The 21,033-nt window shown below is 41.2% G+C and overlaps 1 protein-coding gene across 6 annotated transcripts; it reads right to left on the bottom strand.

The window, feature by feature from the left end:
* Window positions 1-1,581: 1,581 nt before the first annotated feature.
* On the bottom strand, window positions 1,582-20,725 carry myrf (myelin regulatory factor). Of its 6 annotated transcripts, none has more exons than XM_030096692.1 (27): window positions 20,533-20,725; window positions 11,084-11,174; window positions 10,630-10,947; window positions 10,201-10,262; window positions 9,138-9,360; window positions 8,915-9,012; window positions 8,628-8,742; window positions 7,763-7,958; window positions 7,610-7,686; window positions 7,408-7,518; window positions 7,213-7,318; window positions 5,675-5,875; window positions 5,362-5,470; window positions 5,036-5,145; window positions 4,792-4,952; window positions 4,611-4,683; window positions 4,436-4,518; window positions 4,282-4,350; window positions 4,092-4,175; window positions 3,808-3,875; window positions 3,478-3,561; window positions 3,175-3,408; window positions 2,915-3,008; window positions 2,702-2,764; window positions 2,330-2,435; window positions 2,083-2,157; window positions 1,582-1,941 (listed from the first exon to the last, which is right to left on the bottom strand). In XM_030096692.1, the coding sequence occupies exons 1-27, from the start codon at window positions 20,576-20,578 to the stop codon at window positions 1,861-1,863; spliced, it is 3,138 nt and encodes a 1,045-aa protein (XP_029952552.1). In that variant the 5' UTR covers window positions 20,579-20,725; the 3' UTR covers window positions 1,582-1,860. The 6 variants fall into 6 exon arrangements, with proteins under 6 accessions (XP_029952552.1, XP_029952555.1, XP_029952553.1 ...); XM_030096695.1 differs by having other exon boundaries at window positions 8,936-9,015; XM_030096693.1 differs by having other exon boundaries at window positions 7,228-7,318; window positions 8,915-9,015.
* Between the last annotated feature and the right edge of the window lie 308 nt (window positions 20,726-21,033).

Below are 21,033 nucleotides of genomic sequence, written 5' to 3' on the forward strand. Positions count from 1 at the left end.
GGTGTCATTATGCTAGCCGATGTATTATAAATAAGCCAGAATACACGACATTACCCACTAAATTCATAGCAACTATCGTGAAAGCATTGTACAGGTTCATACATTATTGCATAAGTCTAAAATTCTTGTGTGATGGCTGTACTTCCTGTTCATTATTCATTTTACAATTGATTTACACAGTTATGGTTTTTTTTTTTTTGTTTGTTTATGACTTAAGATCCACACAGAATACATATTAAAAAGGAAATGTCAACAAATGCAAACAAAAGATATCTGAGATTATGTGGGGAAGTTTTGGACACAGAAAAAAGTAATACTAAAGAAAATACATGTTATACTTTAACTGTATTAAACACATCATTACTGCGTATATTCCTAGTTGTACAAACACAGATAAAAGTTCAAAACATCCATAAAATTACTTGAAAGAATCCAGTGAGCAGTATGTAATTCTATATCAACACTCTGTGTAAATAAACTTCGCTTCAGTTTTGAGATAAAGAAAACAAAACTGTGTTGAAGCAGTAGCTGAGCTGCGATGCATCATTTTAGAGGAATGATTGGGTGCACACCTGCACTGATATATGCTGTTTATTGCCCTACCAGCATTGTCCAGTTTACAAAATACAATGTGAGCTACTCCAGTGTCTCTCAAACTATTGCCAGTGTTGGACTTGATGTATTCACAATGAGATGCTAAGAGATGTCAGTGTATATACATGTTCACTGCGATCAGTTTGCTCATTCAGTCCTAACTTGTGTCATCCAGTGAATCGGCTAAAATGGAAATGAAGCCTGGGTCTGTGAGTGTAGCCTTCTAAGAAATGTTATATCTAATAACTTGATATTCATTTCAAAGTCACAGTTAGAATAGACTTAATGCAAAGTTTGCTCGGATGGAGCACCCAGTGAAGTCGACTGAAGCAACGCAAAGCTCCACTATAGAGACCCAGGATTTGCCAGTGTTTACTACTGAGGTATCTTTTTTTTTTTTTTTTTTTTTAAACACAGGTTGTTACCATTCACAGAGGCCCTTAGTAGATGGCAATGTTACCCTCTCCAGTGTATAACACTATTCAAATGTATTTGTGTTGATGCTGGTTTCAGTATGCATACACATCGATAGAGTTTGAATCAAAAGGAAAAAACACTGTGCAGTGTCATCTACAACATTTAGGCCTGGCCTTGCTGCTAAAAAAGTACTTGCAGTTTATGTTAAGCATGTCAAACTTGTATTCAATAATGAAATGAGTTATTCTTTATCGAGCATTACTTTTAAAGTAACAGTTAAGCGTGACAGAACATAGGAATCATATGTTCAGTAATGGTAATACAAATCATGATCAAGACTTAAAGGTACAGTATGCACTTTTGTAAAATTTAAAACTTTTATAAATAAGCCAAATAAAGGAAGAGGGGTTGTCTTGAAAGTGTTGTAAATCCAGCATCCAGTCCGTCCTCTGTCCAATCAGAAAAGTGGTGGATTGAATAGTTAACATGACAGAAGTTGAAGACAGTCAAAAATACCACAAAAAGGGTCTGAAGATCAGCTGGATCCTAAGGTGACTCTGTACCGCCTCCTATTGTTCAAAAGTAGCATTAATTGTACATACTGCACCTTGAAGCAGGGTTTCACACTCAAGTGACCACAGCAAACCAAAGGCTGAACTGATAAACACATGGAAGGGTTTGGAGTGGGGACAGTAAATACTTTGTCTTTGCAGGAATATCTTTAAAATAATGCACAATGATAATTCAAAGCTCCATTCCATCACAACAGCATAAAAACAGAACCACAAAAAAAAAAAACAAAAAAAACATGATGAACTGTGAAGGCACAGGGACACGTCGTCTTTCTCCTCACACGCAGCTGCTCAGGATGACAAAGTGGTATTCAGCGAACGCTGAGAATTTTCCTTCAGTGGCACAACTGTCTTCACTCTGTGGATGAAAAGCATGAAAAAAAAAATCAAAAAGTCAGTATCGATCCATCAGACAGAATTGTAGAGATGAAATCAGTGCACAGCAGGCAGTCATGCAGCACTCAGTATTCAAGATGAGCTTCATGTTTGGTTTACTTACAGATGTGGATACACGGAAATGATATGTGACGTCTTGGAAAGACTGCACATTCAGTGACCACAAGTGATGAGTCCCCTTTATTGAAGAAGATAAAAACAAATCAGTTATTGAAAAAAAAAAAAAAAATCAATGTTTTTTCCTCAATGAATCATGAGAGTAGCAACAGAAACAATACTTCCAGTGAAACGCAAAAACAAGTGAAAAGACTTTTAGATGAGAGATCATGAATATTCATGGTACTATTTACCTTTGTGGATGTATTCTGTCCACTGTAGAGATCTGTTTCTGTGTGGTTGGGGCAAAGACGTCCTTTGGTGGCTCCACATTGCCGCACATATACATTGCTGGTGGACCTACAAAGAGTTGACAATGCTTTACCTCACGAGCCTGTTTCGATTGTACAATGATTTTCTACAAGTATCTTACCCAAGTATGAAGAAAACAGAGAGAATACACATTTTATCATTATATTTGCATCAAGTTATATTTATCTGTGACTCATTTTTTATGAAAAAAATTTGAGAAAAATCAAAAACATCTAGAAAATCAAAGGTTTCTTTCAGTGACTGATGCTATTATACACAGTTTTTTAAAGGACATGTATCGTTTAAATACTCACGTCATGTGTAAAGTGATTTGTGAGATGGAGGAATTTCTTTTACTGTGGAGTGACACTGTGTAGCTAGATAAACACATAAAAAACAGATAATTAACTTACAACATAAATATATTATATTCTTAAGCTTTTGCAAAACAAGCAACAAGAAAATTCTTTGCCAGTGTGTCTTTTTCAATCCCCTCCAGTTAATATAAATAATTGTAAGGTATATACCTGCAGCTCTCTGCTGTTGCGCAACTTTGCACAGCAATTTCTTGGTCAGTTTCCACAATATAAACACCAGTAAGCGAGGGAACTGTCCTTCCTGCTGGAAAAAAAAATAAAAAAAATAGCGTTACACATTATGTGAACCAAACCTATAACATTATTTTGCAGAGTATCAAGACCAGCTTTGCTTCCAGCCGTCAGCTAAATGGCTGTACAGGACTTCCAGCCAGCATTTCAGGTGTGTAAGGTTGTGTGAGTGTATTCACCCTGTGTATGCACGCTGCGCTGTCTGCGTGGAACTGGCTGCTGCTGGCCCCCGGGCAGACGGTTGGTGGCTCCCACGCCACCCACGTCCGAGGAGGCGGGCCGTTTAGACTTGGCAAAGTACATGGGTGCAGAGGTGTGACTCAAGCGGTTCCTGTTGTGGGCGTCCTTTTCCATTGGCCTGGACTTGGCCTTCTTATTAATCGTGCCCGGTGTGGGAACCGGACTGCTTAAACCTGCAGAGGAAAGCTCGTTAGCCTGCTCACAAAACGCAATGCGGCAAAAGAAAGTGGACTTTCCTGTACCTGGTGTGGATTGGTTGTTGCTCAGAGTCACAACAGTAGAGGATTGGTTGTTTACAGCTGTGGTTGAACAGCAAGCTGCAGGAGCTTAAAAGTAATAACACAGCGCAGTCAGATACCGGTTATGATGATAACTATATTCATGCCACCAGAATTCACTCTGATATAAAATTAAAAAATTCACAAATTAGTGAATCATGGGAATTATTTGAGTAAAACCCTATAATTCTGTGCTTTCAGGAAGTTTGGACATTTCTCAATATCACGAATAAAGTAAAATCACATCAGCAGCAAGAGGATGGAGAAATAAGGGTGAATGTGACCGCCACTGACCTGGTACAGCTGTGGTGGACAGTGGAGGGTATGTACTCTTGCGAGAGGATCCAAGTGCTGCTCTTGACCTGCAAAATCAGACACCACGGCACACCGATTCAAAAACATGTCTTTTCTCAGTCATGACAGATTTAAGAGCTGATTCATTTCAAGGGGTTCATATCTGTGTCTCATTATCCACTTTGACGCATAACAAAAGAATCACCCAACTAAGTAAGCAAAGAAGAGTGAAAGAGTAGCTCAGGAAGACTGAATCAGAAGAAAGAAGGTTGTTGATAGAGTACCATGGGCAGACAGGCGGACAGACAGTTATAGTGGCAGTGAAGATGGGCATCCAATAGATGTGGAGAACACACGAAGGAGCACAGCTACAGAAAGCGGGGATAAATAGATGCATAGGAAAGCTTTAATGAAGACATGTCGACTGATTTATTTCACAGTAGTGGTTCCGAGGCTGGCCATCAGTCCGCATACCCATCTTTCTCAGCAATATCTCCTCTGTGGTGGAGAGTGAGCACATAAAGGATGGACATGGAAATGACGCTGTGGACAAATAAAGAGCAATGCGTGACCATCGTGTCATCGCCGTGTTGATATGAGGCAGTTTTGCACTTTTTTGTAGACTAACCTGAAGGCCATGACGATGAGCAGTGCCAGGATGGTCCCCTGCATGAACCTCTGACTGATGCAGCCCTGGTCTGTGGACGAGCTCTGCAAAAAGGCAGATTACACACAGTGAGAGCTGAACAATCCACTGCTCACCAAGCTGCTTGGCATTTAATAAGTTGTGCATCCGTTCAGACCTTGCTCCCAGGTTTTGGCGGCTTCTTCTTGAGCGGGCCGCTTCCTGTTCTGCTAAAATAGCTTCCCGATGTGCTACAAAGACAGGAAGAACCAAAGTTTGTTTCTTTATTAATGCAAACAACTCATTAACTTTCTGATGTGAAACTTGGAATTGGTTAAACTTGTATGTGTTGCTCTCACCTGACTGTTCCTCCACTCACGGTGCTCTTCATGCTGTCGAGGCGGCGGAGCTTGGCCAGTTTGCGGCTCCAGCGCTCCAGCTCATCAATACGAGTCTCCAGGTTGTCTGTTAGCTTACACAGCTCCTTCACCGCTCCGACGTTCTCCATGAAGATACGCTCCTTTTAATAGAGAAGAAATATAGCTAAGGGTATGTATATGTGGGCCGTTTGAGCAATATATTACCTTGTTTTGTCTGCTTTACCTTGTTGACAACCAGCAGGTTGGGAATAGTTTCTCCGTTGGCACAAACCACATCACCCCCCTCCTTCACCGCCTCAGGAAGGATTTGCTGAACCTCTTGAGCAATCACTCCTACAGAAAGGAATGGTGGCAAGCTCAGAAGTGAAAAACACTTGCACAAGTCTGACAGTGCACGCATTTACAGAAAATACTTGCTTACTGACGCACATATAGCAAATGACACTCTATGGCAACATTACGATGAAAACAAACATCCACTATACACAGTTATGGCAAATCGGGAGTAAAGATTTTGAAATGAAGTGAGGTTATTCATGGGGTTGTTACCAGTCTCTGCTGTGTTCTCTATGCCCACCGTAGCTGCAAACTCAGGCTTGTAATGATAATGGACCAGCCTCATCTGAGAAATCCGTTTTAAATTGTCTGTGGTGTCGACCTACAGACAGAATGACAGTGACGCCGGTGCAGATGGTGTGAAAACAACACGCAGCAGATGAAAATGCTTCATTAAGTCCTTGTACAGTTGGGAGTCTGTAAAACACCCGGGGCCTGAGATGTCATGATTAATGATGGCGAGCACAAAACACACACGTGCAGTGCACACGCTTTCATAAACACACACACTGAGTGTTTTCCTGACCTCCTGGACATTTTCTTTGGCCCTGATGTCTGATGGATGAACCAGAGAGCCCATGACCTTCACGTTGCCATGAACAACAAGGGCCTCGTCAGGCCGGTCGGTATTGATCCCGACCCTCCCGTGGTGGTACACGGAGTCTGGCAGTTGGCCTCGTTGCCAAAGCACTTCATTGTCGCTCTCAAATTGTCCTGGGTTGGATGCCTGTAACAACAACACAAAAAAACGGAGGCACAAAAAGAACCTGTGATTTGGATAATGGAGAGATACAAAGAAAATCAATCTTTCAAAATAACAATTGGAGATTGAGTCAAAAATATACTTGCTTGCTTTGCTGCCAAGAGCTGATAAGAAGATTGCATTGGACAAGAGGAGGTCTCGTCTCTCATCCAAGAAACAGTCTAACGCTACAAAAACACACACCTACCTGCCCAGGCTGCGATTAACCAACTGAGTGGAGGTCAGAAATGAGTCAGGCGGCTTTATATTTTACTCAGCTGATTTATATTTTACTGCACTATTGAGTCATGGCATTTTTCACATGTCTGACTTATAAAAACACTGTTTGAAAATCTTATACTCACATTTGAACAACAGATTTAAACGATGATGAACAGCCAACTGGCATTCCTGACAATATATACGTCCCGTTTGTGGATTTCTCCTATCCATTTGCAGTATAACCAATTCACTGATAATCACAGTATTGTGTCATTGAGTGTTTCTATCTATCCCAAGTTTAATGACAAATCTAAACTAAACCCCCCTTACTGTCAATCTTCTCATCTAACTTTCTACAAAAAAGCAAACAAGCATATTCAGTTGAGACAGAATAAGTGAAACTCGTGCAAATCAATGTCTCCTGAAGCATAATAGCAAATAATATATGAACAACTATGCAGCAGTAAAACCGTCCTCCTCATACCTTTACTGTTATGCAGTTAGTGTTAACATTTTTGGGGTAATGACGTTTATATTGAGAAAGTGTATCTCTGACTTAGAGTGTGGTAATATTTTCAGAAAAGCTGAAAAATCTGATCTTTTACAGCAGCGGTTTTCAAAATGTGGGGCATATCTCAGTGCAGTCAGAAAAATAAAATAAAAATACAAAGACATCAGGTCAAGGGGAATAAATTTTCCCTGAGTGATTTTTATCCTGATCTTTGGGAAGAAATCACGATTAAAAGAAGTGGGTTTGAAATCCTCGCTTTGAATACTACAGTATAAACTATCACTATATTTTATTAAATTTAAAATGTATTTTCAGACTATTACATACTTTTACTGTGATTGTGACATGATAACACACACAAAATGTTATCTTTTACATCAAAAGGTCAGTGCTTCATGTTCAACAAACATGCATTCAAATGTAAAGAGGATCACAGGCACACAGACGAAAAGAAGGGGGGAAATTTAACAGAATTAAAAATGATAACACTAATTTTTGGAAATCTGTGTTACGGGATGATGAGTGCAGTAAAGTAAGAGGAAGGTGTCACATTCATAAGGGATATGATTGTTGTAAGAAGCAGACAGACATGGCCAGACGTTACCCTGACGATGATCCTCTCAGACACGTGAGCAGCCACAGTATAGCTCTGACTGTGGGACTGTGCATGCAGCGCCACCACCAGCATGAAATACCTGCAGAGACGGAGCCGTCAGCGGCCACGTGTCACTGGCTGCCGGAGCAACCCGCACGCCGCGGCCGCTCACGGCGGCACGGCTCTCACCTCTGGTCAGGATTTGGTTTGCCCTTCTTCCTCATGTTATTTGCTGTGGTCTCGCTGAAGTGGAGTCGTCCCACTGTGACTTTTGTGACCTGCTCTGGCGGCAAAGTGACACTGAAAAAGACAAAAGGATGAATGCAAAAAGTCCTTCTGCCATTGTCACATATTGTTTTTTTTTAACTTGAGTTTAAGAGGATGGACTCACAGCACTGGTTTGAAGGGTCTCTTGCTGCGGTCAGACTGTGACTGCTCCACACTAATGGACTGATTCATGGCTTCCACCTGAACATGAGAACAGATATATCATATGCAACAAAGGTCCCTAATTTGACTACTTCTATCAATAAGCCGCCTCTACCTTCACTCCATTGAGTTTGAGATAGAAACAATCAATGGGCTGCAGTCCGTCGCTGGTCTTGATGTATTTGGGATCTCCCAGCATGCCGATGTATACTGTAACCTGGAAATGGTTCTTCTTCTGGCAAACGAAAGCATCGTCAGCCAAGGAGAAGTTGAAGCCTTTGTCAGCATCAACACGGTAGGTTAGCATTGGACTAGAGATGAAGAGAGACACGGAGATTCATGAGTCATCAGAACATAAGTGCCACTCTAATTAGTAAGTGAAACACAGAGTTGAATCTGTTGGTAGATAACTTAAAGACGGATGAATCTCTCTTTTCTGTAATTGTTGCAATTTGATATTACCACTGGACTTCTCTTTTTCCTGCCACTGCTTTTCTCTGATCAATAACATGACCTACATCTATTTTTAAGCCGCTGAAACCACTTTATTCTCTTGCGTGGGTGTTGTGCTCTAAAAACCTGTGATGGTCAACCAGGTGGTTTTGATAACATATCTGGAAGGTCTTATGAGTTCACGTTAACCTTCCTCCCTCTCTATACTTCTTTTTATTCTGGCAAAGGAAAAGCACATGAGGGTACACACTCAATTTTTTTTTTCTTCATGTGAAGTTCACGTTGTCTTTCTAAGCCGAAACCCCGTGCTCCTTCACTCCCCCGCACAGCTCACCACTGAGGAATTCGTAGATCTTTGCAACCCTCCATTCCTTAGCTATTCCCACTGTGCGCATTGTTGAATTATCTCTTTAACCAATTAAAACTCCTTACATTTTTTTGACTTTCTGTTGAGGGCTTTTGAGTTTTTTTTGTCTAAAGAAAAAAAATATATTTGTACAAATAATGGTAGATTAAGTATCACCCACAGCTCTTTGCAGTTGACGTCATATAACGGAGTCCACTTGTTCTGCTGGTGCGGCTGCCATTTAATGCACTGATAGTTTGGGTCCAGGTAAGCGTTGTCTGCATCCTGCATCAAACCTGTGGCGAAACAGTTTGAAATACCAAGAAATAACAAAAAAAAAAGTGTGACAAGGAACGTGAACCACGTCTAAAAACTGTTGTGTCTTCATCTGTGTAAGAGTGTAGAAGTGGGTATGACAGCTGAGGTGAGGGAGAGGAAGCAGAGGAGAGAAGAAAGATGCCTGCCTACCTGGTTCTTGTTTGATGATACCTGTGAGGATTTGGGAATTCAAGGTGCTGTTGGGCGAGTCGGAGTGCTTCCTCTTCTTGGCCTGATGAACAGGGATGCCGCTGCGAGGTGAAATAAAACACAGTAAGAACTGGTCGGCGCTGGTTTACAATAGGAACTAAAAAACACCGTCCTCCATCATTTTTTTTAAAAATTCTCCCTCTTGTAAATCTTTGTAACTCACTCTTGCCCCTGAGGATGTTGTAGCAGCTGATGCAGCATCTGTGTCTGCTGTATGTCGACACTTCCACTGGTGGCCGGTCCGATGGGATACTGGGATATCATGGGCTCGGGCTTCAGGTACATGTCCCGATGCATGCTGGGATAGTGCCCTTGCGGCGGGAGGGGTGGCGTTGGAGTCATGTGACACATGTTCTCTGGTGTCATTGTCCTGATGATGTGAGGATCTACAAGACACAGGTTAAAGGAGGGTTCAAGTTTACATCAGGTGTGTCAAACATGTGGACCTTGGGCCCAAAATGGTCCATCAGGGGATTCAATGCAATAAAGTTGTGATAGAATTCTAGTTGTGAAAGAAAATAGCAGTGATCCACAAAAAAACAGGTTTCAGCATAATTGCCCACCTTTGTTGAAATTGCACAACTATTACTGAAGAATTTTCAAGTTCACGTTTGGTAAAAACAGTGTAAGAAGTAGATGAGATTTGTTTTTTGCACCAGCACAAGCAAAACAATTAGAGGTTAACACACTAATACATTATTGTTTTACAAGTCCAGCCCACCACAGTGTAAAATGATTGTGCATGTGTCCCTCCAACTAAGATGAGTTTGATACATGATGACCATTGTCAGCAGGTCATAAATGAAACTCTCCTGTCTGCATCGCATGCAGCAGTTTGATTTACTTTCCTCCAGCCTCAGCCAAAGGTATTTTCCTCTGTATCAAACTGGAGAGATGCCCATCAGATAACATTATTTCACATCTTCCATTAATGGGAAAGTCTTACACAGATGTACGTGTGGTGAGAAATGTAAAAATACTGATTTAGCTTCTGTTGTTTTCAAAGTCTACTGATGAAAAAAGTTAAACTTCTGTTCAAACACCCTGAAGTGATCAATGACAGATACTGACAAAGGCTGAGAAGTTTTCTCTGACCTGTACAAACTCTGAATTCTTGGCTTTCATTCGTTCACAGTTTGACAGTGTCTTTGTTGCTTGCTCTTCAATGTACTTCCTTACACAATATATAACTTTTTAGAGGGATAAAATAAAGTTGTGCTGCTTACCATTCACCTGCTGAGGCGAGTACGGCTCTGAGCTGGAGTCTGGTGGCGACTCTGGAAGTGTCCTGAAAGCAAACATTTAAAAAATGTGAATCTTACACTAATTCTGATTTAGATTAATCGAGTGCAGAAGTTATTTCCAGATATTTTTTTTTTGTCTTGGATGCAATTTCACGAGTCTTCTTTCTGTCTGTTATCAGTCTTCCTCCCACTCTTCACCAGCAATTATTTTTCATTACAATAGAAGCTGGATAGATTATTGATTGCACAATGGACATGCACGCATCTGGTTTTCGTTGCACGCTTACAAAAAAAGAAAAAAAGAAAAGAACTACAGTCTCTTCTGATGACTTCATGTTCAGGAGCACTCTCAATCCTTCCTGCTCCATGTATTCATATATGCGCCCATCATGGTGATTCAGTTGTTCTTACCCCGGAGCGTAATGGCCCCGGTGCTCAGGCTTGAGTTGACCCTGCTGCTGCTGCTGCTGCTGGTGTTGTTGGTGTTGCTGGTGTTGCTGCTGCTGCTGCTGTTGCTGCTGTTGCCCCAGGCAGGGGTAGTTGTGTCGGAGGCCCAGGGGTAGACTCTGGGGGTAGGCGTTCTGGCAGCTGGAGGGCCCGGGTGGAGGGGCTCCTTGGCGCAGCGGGATTGGGGGGCTCACGCCACACACCAGGCCTCCAGAGGCCGACAGTCCTGCCTGGGGAGATGAGTAATTTGGTCCCGGGGCGCTGTGGACCTCTGAGAAACAGCTGGAAGCAACGAAACGACGAAGAAAAGAGTGATTAGGCTTATCAGAAAAAACAAATTCCTTTGTAACGACATGATCTGATTCAGTTGGTGCGTGTTGTTTTGACGTTGCTGCGCTGGTTCAGATTCCCTACTGACATGTCAGTGCTATCGTCCTCCTTGCTGATGTACTCTTCCAGGATACTGGTGTCGATGTTGGCTGGCTCCAGAGAACTGGTAATATCATGACCTGCGGCGAAGGGAGGGTTGGGAACACAGAGATGGAGAGCATCTGGGGATTAGCAACAGGAATCTCTCAGTAACGGCAACAACAGCTCCGGTTACAACACAAGCTTGTGTTGAAACAAATCCCTGCATGACTTACCGAATAACTGTACGAGTACCGTGCTGCTTGTTCATGGTATATTAGTGTAGCATGAAACGTCATCATTTTTGGCAGAACACTGAGTGAAACTAAGTGCTCTGATTGGCTTCAGTGTAAAGATCAGGAATGACCAGCAGTCTCAGGATGGAGTAATAGTCAGCATTACATACTGATGATTCAGAGATTCCAACTGGTTACACACTTCATCGAATAGAATTTGTCATACATTGAGAAAAATCGTCTTTGGCATGGATTCTCCTGGAATTTTTGTTTATCTTAAACTAGAATTTACAAGGGCTGTTGCTCATAAGTGACATGATTCTTAAAATAATTCCATGGTACATAATACATGAATATTTCAACAATTTTCAAATCCTTGCCCAGCTTCACCCCTGGGTCATTTTCACTCTTTGATAGGCAAAGCCTCCCAAATCCCAAACACATGACCCCACTTAATCTTTAAAACACCAAACATTTGGAACAAGGACTTGCTTCCACGTAAATTTAGAAAGTAGCAAATCCCTTCTTACAAACAACACAGAACAACATCAATATGACATGAAAAAGAAACATTTTCTCCAGAGTGATCGCTGGTGAACCCAATATGGCGGAAACGCTGACGGTGGAGGAGCGCGGCGCGGCGCGAAGTGTGAGGTGGGTGTGGGTCCAAGCAGGGTGCAAAAACCCGCTGTATAGTGGGTGGGCAGGCAACCAAAAGTGTAAAAGTCTTTCTCATTTTCTCTCTCCTCTAACACACGCACGCACACACACACACACACACACAAGCAGCTACACAGTTGGGAATGTCAGGAATTTTTCGTGTTAGCATTGAAAAAAAAAAATCTGTTTTTTTCCTTTTTGTTTATGGTATACCAGCAATGTTGATAACTTACACAATATCAATGTCACAATGCATTTTAATCCTCTTTTCTGTTAGCCACAAATGGTTTCTAACAGTCAGCATTTGTAAATAATAAAAATGCCAATAAACAACTGTCAGTATTTTATACAGTTAAAGCCCAAAAACAAAACAAAAAAAAACCTTGTCTTTAACTAATTTAATCAAATTTTACTGGCAAAAAAATATATGTCTGTGTTAACATATTTATGGGGAAACCCAAATGTCTTTCTTCAGCGGACAGAAACAGATGGTTAATGTCTCTTAATACATGCCAGGGCACAGAAAGAAAAGCAGGATGGTTTCCTGCAAACAAGATCCAGATGTGCACCCCACCCAAAGAGGCAGTAAATTTATGCTGGCAGGCCTGATAAGAAAAATAGAGCGATAGAAGGAGAGGGGAGGGTAGATAGACGGAGCTTGACGAGAGTTGGGGGGGGAAGAGAGGCAGAAGGCAAGCTTGATGTCCAAGGATGGAGTGATTGAGCAACAAAGGTACGAAGAAACTGAGAGGGGAATCCGAAAGAGGCTGCCTCTGGGTTTAAAGTAAATCTGGGATCAAGTCAAAGGGTGGCACAAAGTCAAGATCTAAACTGACACGAAACAAAAAAAAAGAAGTCTCTTAAAGGCCCTGTTGTATCTGTACAGCGGCTGTCAGTGTTTATACATTAACTACTGAAGGTCAGAATTCAGATATTTACTTTCACTGCTTAGTTTTTCTGTTGAGGTTTCAGTCGAGTCGAGTCATTTCTTATCCACAGCAGAAGAGCAGCAACAGGAAATCTGTCACATCGCCTGAAACATTTCGAAACTCTGCTCAATAGGTGATTTCATTCATTCATTCATCTTCTGTACTGCTTATCCTGTTCGGGGTCGCGGGGTGCCGAACCCAACCAGATAACTTATGGGTGAGGGCAGCGTCCGCCCTGGACAGTCCACTGCGGGGCTAATGGGTCACTTCCTTCATCAAAACTGCACAAAAGGGCATGTTTTCTTTTGAAACATTTTCCGATAAGTCAGTAAGTCAAAAGCAGCTTGCAAATTCTGTAAATTGGATTTTAAATATCAGTGAAGCAGCTCGCAGCAGCTATCAGCAGCTGATGAACCACGGCAGGCCGCTGGTTCCTGTCAAATGAAGTTGGGATAAAGAAGACTTGACAACCGTGGCTCCTGCCATTGTTTAGAAGGTTACTATGTTTGAATTACTTCACTACAGCAACTACTTTAAAGTCATGATATACCAAAACTGAGTATGCCTTGGGGACATGATTGGGTCTTTGGTAAAGTGAGATATACAGATGTTATACTTTCAATTACAACATTATGACACATTCAAACGTTCATATCTGATATCATACGGAGCCAAACATTTCTGATTTAGGTTTTTTAGATTTATTAAAATGCTCCCTACTCAGGAAATTGTCATAGATATTCAAAACAAGGAAAGGAATAACTCTGACCTGCAGTAACGTGTTTTCATCAGTCATTTAAAGGCAATATAAACAACTGAATACAGCTGACAAAACATCTCCTGATGGATCATAAGCCAGTTTAGCCACATAATAGTGTGGGTGTGTGTGTGTGTGTGTGTGTGTGTGTGTGTGTGTGTGTGTGTGTGTGTGTGTGTGTGTGTGTGTGTATGTAACTGATTTTCTTAATTCTTTTAAAAGAGTTGAATCAGTACAAAGAATATGATTATCTGTATAAAGCATTAAATGGTCAACCAATTGCTTTCCATGTTAAATTTTAATGTTTTGACTGTAGATCAAATAAAAAACTGATGGAAAAACAGCACATTACTGTGTGAAGACAAAAACAGTTTATAGGGAATGATTTCTAGTTCTTACTGAATGCGCTGAATGTCAGAGTATACTGATGAAGTCACCAGAAACAGAGGCTGTGAACGATACACAAATAACCTCCTGAATGTCTGGCATTTGGGACATTACAAATGTTTCCTGACTGAGTGAGTGACAACTGAGGCTGAAGCATCTCATTTACTTCATTATCTGATAGTACTTAATCTGTGTTCGCTTTTCAGGAGCGCAAACGTATTTTACTTCAAATTATGACTTTTTTCCCCAAATAATTCTACTGCTTCTTGAGTATTGGTGTTGTGGCTGATGAAGAACAGAAATATAAATGACTACCGCCATGAAATCAGTTCAGCTTAACTTGGTGTGAACTGGATGTGTAAGTTTCCCTGTCCTCTATGTCTCTCTGAGTCCAGCTGTGTCCAGCGAGGAACAGTGAAATGATTGTCAGGCCAACTTCGATACAGACTCGCCTTTTGAGAGATTAGGGGCTGAGAGAGGAGTGTGTGTGTGTGTGTGTGTGTGTGTGTGTGTGTGTGTGTGTGTGTGTGTGTGTGTGTGTGTGTGTGTGTGTGTGTGTGTGTGTGTGTGGGACCATATGTGTCCACATGTGAACTTGTTTGTTTGTGGTGTGTGTGAGTGTGTTATGCCATCATTTCAACGCCTCGGCTGTAGAACAGGAGGCTGAGTGTTGGAGCACCCACCCATAAAACTTGATTTGGCAATTATCATCCAGTCAAACAGATTTATTCCAATAATGTCGTGTTTGGATCTGTTTTTCTGAGAGGATGTCACACTGCCTGACATCATCTTTCATGTTATTTCTTAAATAACTGCTTTCAGATCTGATTGATGATTCTAAATCTGCTTTTTAAACCTTTTGCACATCTCTCTGTTTTGAAACTGTAGTTTGTTACACTTTTACTTTTTAGTTATCCCTGCTATTAATATGTATGCATCCATGTTTGTTGCTTCGAAAGGGATCAATTTTCACAAATTTTTCCACCGAACTTAAGAGCAAAGAATGTGATGCATGAGCAGTGCAATTTACACAAGAATCATGATTTTATCGAAGGTAAATAAGACTGAAATCATCCTTTGTGATTTTTAAGCTACAAACATTTAAATTAAAGAAACAAGAGTCGACTCACAGAAACCCTAAAACGAAGAAACGGAAAAGCTTGAATGATCTTGTAAACCTTATTAAAACAGACTCACATGCATGTGTTAATAATTAAACAGGCTCAGGGGGAATAAAGTTCATAGGATTGTCAAACATTTAGACTGGAACAAAGCTGGCCGCACAAAACACAGGAGACGGCAAATACAAATCTTTTCTTCAACAAACAGGCTTCTATATATCTATAATTACACATTCAGATGAGCCTGATCCTAGTTAGGGTTTTCCCTGTCATATGTGGCCGACACTCAAAACTCATTAAAAAAAAAAGGGTCTGGTAGATCTCAGTGTTGTCAATGTAATTCATTCCCAGACATAAAATCTCTCAGCGGTTCTGGAAGAAGCAGCTCCTGGTAGAAAGACATGGATCGTGCCTACGGTCCAGTTAAGCACCATATTAACGCCAAAGTCAAGAAAATCCGTCCACTCTTCACCACAGTGTCAAGCGATTGAGAGATTTAATGGAACCAAGCAAATATAGACTTTCTATTGTCCTTTAAAGGACAAAAATTAACCCAGGAAAGAACGCCGCTGTGACACAGAAACGAATACACGACCCGAATAGAAACTCTCTCTCGTCAGGTAGAGACGTGTATAATTCACATCCGGACAGAAGCAGAGCAAACGGAGTGGCACAGAGTACCTGCACGTAGCCAAAGCATGGTGAAGTCCTTGAGACGAAACCACCTGAAAGAGAAGATGAGAAGAACAATTCCTGTCTATTTTTCACATGTTTCCCTGCGCAGGCTGCAAGACTTTCTTCCAACAGACCTGGGAATTTCAGAAAAGGGAGACCAGTGTGTGTGTGCGAGTGTGTGTGTGCGTGCGTGCGCGTGTATGTCTGTGTGTGTGTGTGTGTGAGAAAGGCTTGAGGAGTGTTATAATGAGGATTATTTCCCAGTCATGAGAAAGGGCTGTACCAGGCTGCCACACACAGTCCTTGTCGCACACAAGCACTGGTCGCACCGGCGGACCTGGCTCAGGAGATTACAGGAGCGGCTAACAAGGCCGGCAGAGGGACAGAGGACGGAGGCTGGAAAATAACGAAACCCTGCAAACTGTGAGGTCGGGTTTGAGTGTCAGCGCGACACAGAGCGACAGAGCACGGCGAGACCATGCGTGAAGACGTGGCGAGAGAGAGAGAGAGAGAGAGAGAGAGAAAAGGACGTGTAAGAACAGAGATTCAATGCGTGGGGGATGAATCTGAACGTCTTGCTTCGCTGTCGATAAAGCTTAAACACAGAGCTGGAGTGAACAGAGTTATTCTGTTAATCACTAAGATTCTAAACGATTTAGGATGAAGTTGAAAAAAAAAAATCAGAACATCTTGATTCGTTGCACCAGGTTCTTTTGTTCCACAAACAAAATGACTCAATCTCATGAAGTTGAACTAGAGACAAATCTCGATATTTTTTGATTCCCCATCCAGCAGCACTGACAGGTGCGAGGCACAATGATGAAAATGAAAACCTATTGGTAAGCCTCACTGCTCAAAAACAATGCATTCCTCTGACTGCAGCTTTTTTCTGCTCAACCCGTAAATCAGAGGAACGGTCCAAACTTTGCCTGTTTCACACAGGATTTTTTTTCTAAGATGGATGACAGCCCTCCCACCCGTTATTTACAACTACTGTGGGAGTGCTGTGGGACTTAATGGAAATTTTCATACAGTAACTCAGGTGAGGAGCAGTTTATCTGCCAAGGACAATACCAAGAAAGAACACAATCACTTTGCCCTAAAACTCGAACGGCAAGTCTGGGATTGTGCTTCAACACTAAGTAACAACACCATCAAGTCAATTTGAGACTATAGAACCAACTTTGTGGCACAGCTCTGTTGTTTTTCTATATTTTCAAGTTCATTTCTATATGATGTTCAGCTTTTTCTACAGACCATTGATATTTATAATGAAGCGTCGCCCTGGGCCACTGGCGTTATTCCTGTGTACCTATACACTCTGTATGAAGCACGCGTCACGATGCCAGGACCGGGGCCACGCCTTCTCCCAGATCAGAACAGAAAACGTGCTCGTACTGCCTGCTTTCAGCAGTCTGACAGGAAATGAAGAAGCGTAAAAGCACTTTTACAGATGAAACACAGAAAGAAAAACGAATACCCGTCTTTGCGTCATGTTGGTGACGCCCTGCAAAGATGTGTCGGCTGCAGATGAAGGTGGGAATGATCAGCTCTTCAGCAACAGTTTTTTTTTCCCAGTTTTTTAATACTTAAGCATGTTGTGAGGCATCATTTATGTTCTTGTCATCGAAAAACTTCTATTTAAACAGAAAAGGAATGTTTTAAATAAATATGTAGCTTATAAAGCTACTTTGTTATCTTTGAGTATCTTGGTATATTTTCACAGTATCTCCAAAAGGCCGGGCAGGGTGACCTCTCTCAGGTTCTCAGAATAAAGTCTACTACTACGACTACTACTGCACAGAGAATCTCAATCCCAAGAACTTTCCAGATTCACTTAAGATGAACTGTGACAACTCTGCTGATCTCGTTCAGCCTGATGCATCATTTATAAACGAAATGACCTGGATTACACAGAAGAGGAAGGACCTGCAGAATCAACATTGAAATGATGACAATAAACCTTTTCTGTTGTATTTTATTCTATACAACAATGATCTGTCTGCTGTTTTTTAGTGAATTTCGGCATTCTTGAAAAGCTACAAACTGTGTTTGATCATGATCGTGTTTTGACTATGAACTGAATATCCTTTAGATTAACATGTCACATTGTGACATCTCATAAAAACCACATATTTAGTATTAATATACTCGAAATAACTGAAAAATTGAGGGATGACTGTCAGTTTCAGTTCTACAAATCAAGATTCTGAATATCAAATGTTTTCTCAAACCAGCCACTCCGGTTAGGTCGATCTACTTTATTTCTCCACACTCTGGAACTGCCTTCTGGGACTCTTGAGCTTTTTATCTTCTTTCGGAGGAATTTCAAAAACAGACTGGTGCTTTTCAAGGTTTTGTGGTATTCCAAGAAAAACACTGAAGCTTCATATTTACATGCTGAGATGTATCTTAGTTCTGATGCTTCTTCATTTTGTGCTTCAGGCGGTAGCTCCCTAAACTGATCACCAATATGGAATTAAACACACTCACAATTACTGACATTTCAGAGCCTCTTGCTTATAACTGCATCCCTCTTGCAGGTATGCCGTTCAGCAGGTGTAACAGTGGGTCTCATGAGTGATCAACTCAAACAGACAACAATAATTTTTGCTCTTCGCCATTTGGCTTCCATGCAACTTCATGCAGCTTCTGCCGAACTGAAGGAGTGAATCAGACATTAGACTGGCCCACACAGAGCTGACAGTTCGGCTGATATACGACAGCAACACCGCTATGCTCATAAAATTAAGACATCCTCCATAAGACAGACGATTGCAAGTAGTTTTCTTCTTGTAACTGCAATTAGGCAGTGAACCAGTGTGCTCTTAAGGCAGGATTTCTTATGATGGAGGATCACTTTAAACCCCAGAGAAGTCAATTGTATGATCCTTTGTGTGCGCGTGAGTGCATGTGTGTGTGTGTGTGTGGGACACATGTCTGGTGTGTGTGAGTGACTGCTGGCTGTCTGAGTGAGTCAGGGAGGAGAAGGTCAAGTTTTGAGGGGGTTGGTGGTTCAGTTGGGTTTCTCTCAACAGCCCGGTCGCTCTCCACCCTGAGTCTGCATTATCTCACCTCCTCACACCGTCTGCTCACTGTCACTCTAATGGAGTCAGAGAGAGAGAGAGCGAGAGAGAGAGAGAGAGAGAGAGAGAGAGAGAGGCCAAACACCAGTCTCGCCTCATTGTATTTTAACAGTCACCAGGGCTATGCCAGGAATGTACATTAATGTGAATGTATACATATTTCACTAATCCAATTAAAACACAGATTACCAGCGCTGAAACCCATTATGGTGCCATGAGTGAATGTGTGTGTGTTACTAGAAAGAGGGCAAGAAGAACGCATACCTTTAAATGATTGAATGTACAAAGACTGATCAAGAACAAGCTTTGGCACCAGTTTGAATTCAAGATTTCAAGTCCTGGACTCCTGAGCGAACATTTAATGAAGAGACAGTTCAGCATCATTAAGGTGAGTTCATTAAAATCAAACATTAAATGGGAACATAAGCGCCTCCTGTGTACTCTTCATGGACAAGCTGACATTTTGGTTCAAGCAAAAGTGGCTGAAATAAAGCCAAAAGTAAGAACATCTCTCTCTTACTCCCAAAGCAAGAATGTAAACACACTAAATTCCTGTCAAAATGGCGAGGAACCTCTGACAGTCATGGATGGTTGTGTATATTTAAGTCAGCACTCTGTATATACTATAATAAGGTGTTAAGTCTCTTCACAGATAACTCATAATGTGGCACATGTTTTTATGTGCACCTGACTTCTTCAGTATCACTTGTTTAAGATGTAACACATAAATTTCCTATTTGTTTAAATGCAAAATAAATACACAGCTGAAACTCCATGATGTAAATGTTTATGCAGTTTTCAGTCAGAATTCACTGCAAGAAAAAAATCAGAAAACAAAAACCTGTGCCAGAGCAAATGGATGTTACCATATCACAACTTATTGAATATATATTTTCAAAAGACACCAAACTATATGGTCACACACTGAAATGAAATAGATGTCACAAAAAGCCAGTGTTGCTGGGTTTCTAGATTATTTTCAAACGTTTTCGCAGTAAGGGATCATCATCACTCAAAGTCACCTTCCTTGTGTCTCAAACACACACACTGTGCCACATACACTTGCAAAACACACCATCTATCTTGCCTTGAATTCCTACTCCCTTCTAAGCTTCAACCCCACCCTCCTCCACCTCTTTTTTTTTTCCTTTCAGATTCCCACTTTAACTTGATCTGTTACCCATCACCACCACTTTTGCTCCCTGCACCCATTAACCCTCTTGAATTCTTCCAATTTTTTTCTTACTTTCTTTGTTTAAACCAACAGCAGATATGAACTGTAGTGGCAAAACATAAAGCAAGAACTTATATTTTAATAACTGGTTGGAAAAAAAAAACTTTGAATGTTAAAATATTAGTTGTAAAATCAATGCAAAAATAAATTTCGTTATGTGAACCTGCTATGTGAGAGGTTCTATCTGGAATGGAAAAAAGACCTGTTTTTCTCTTAAATACTTTTTCATTACAAGTTTTTTTTTTCATTACAAGTAATCGTGGTTGCAACAGCACATACACTAGACCCCTCAGAAAATGTATTAAAAAAATAGTTAAATTCGGTCGGTTACATTTATAACAAGACGAACATTAACAAAAGTGAGGCATTCTTACCTTCAAAAAACCTCTGTAAAGCTTCTGTTTCATCTACCACGTCCATCCTAGCGGGTCCCACATAAAAAATCCATGAAAGTCTCCCCTTTTCCGAACGAAATCTATTCGGATCGGGGAAACTGTTCACACAAACATCACGGAATCCAGATTGTAACTTTTTCTTTCTTCTTTTTTTCCCCCCTCACACTTCAGATTAAAATCCCCCGCTTTGAGCTGAACTTCTTTCTCCTGCTCCGCAACTTGGCTCGGAATTAAAGTCTCAGATGTTCCAGACGCCTCCACCGACGCTCCAACTCTCCAAAACTCAAGTCGGCCTCAGGTGTGTTCCCTTTTCTTTCTTTTTTTTTTTCTTTTTTTTTTTTTTACAATTTAAAAAAATCCAAATAGGCGCAAAAAGAAGTGTCCTTTCAGGCGCACCGCCACCTCGCCGCTGGAAGCCTTCATAATAACATTTCTCCAAAAAGTGTCACCATGAGGGAGAAGAGGGGGGAAAAAAAGTAG

This window comes from Salarias fasciatus, chromosome 7 (genome assembly GCF_902148845.1).
Source record: "Salarias fasciatus chromosome 7, fSalaFa1.1, whole genome shotgun sequence".
NCBI classification, from domain to species: Eukaryota; Metazoa; Chordata; class Actinopteri; order Blenniiformes; family Blenniidae; genus Salarias; species Salarias fasciatus.

Excerpts from the sequence above, each read along its gene's own strand:
- myrf (XM_030096690.1), bottom strand. The coding sequence starts at position 20,578 with ATGGACGTGGTAGATGAAACAGAAGCTTTACAGAGGTTTTTTGAAG. Across the intron at positions 11,175-20,532 it reads TTTACAGAGGTTTTTTGAAG|GTCATGATATTACCAGTTCT; the intron begins GTAAGAATGCCT and ends CCTTCGCCGCAG. Across the intron at positions 2,158-2,329 it reads GACAGAATACATCCACAAAG|GGGACTCATCACTTGTGGTC; the intron begins GTAAATAGTACC and ends TCTTCAATAAAG.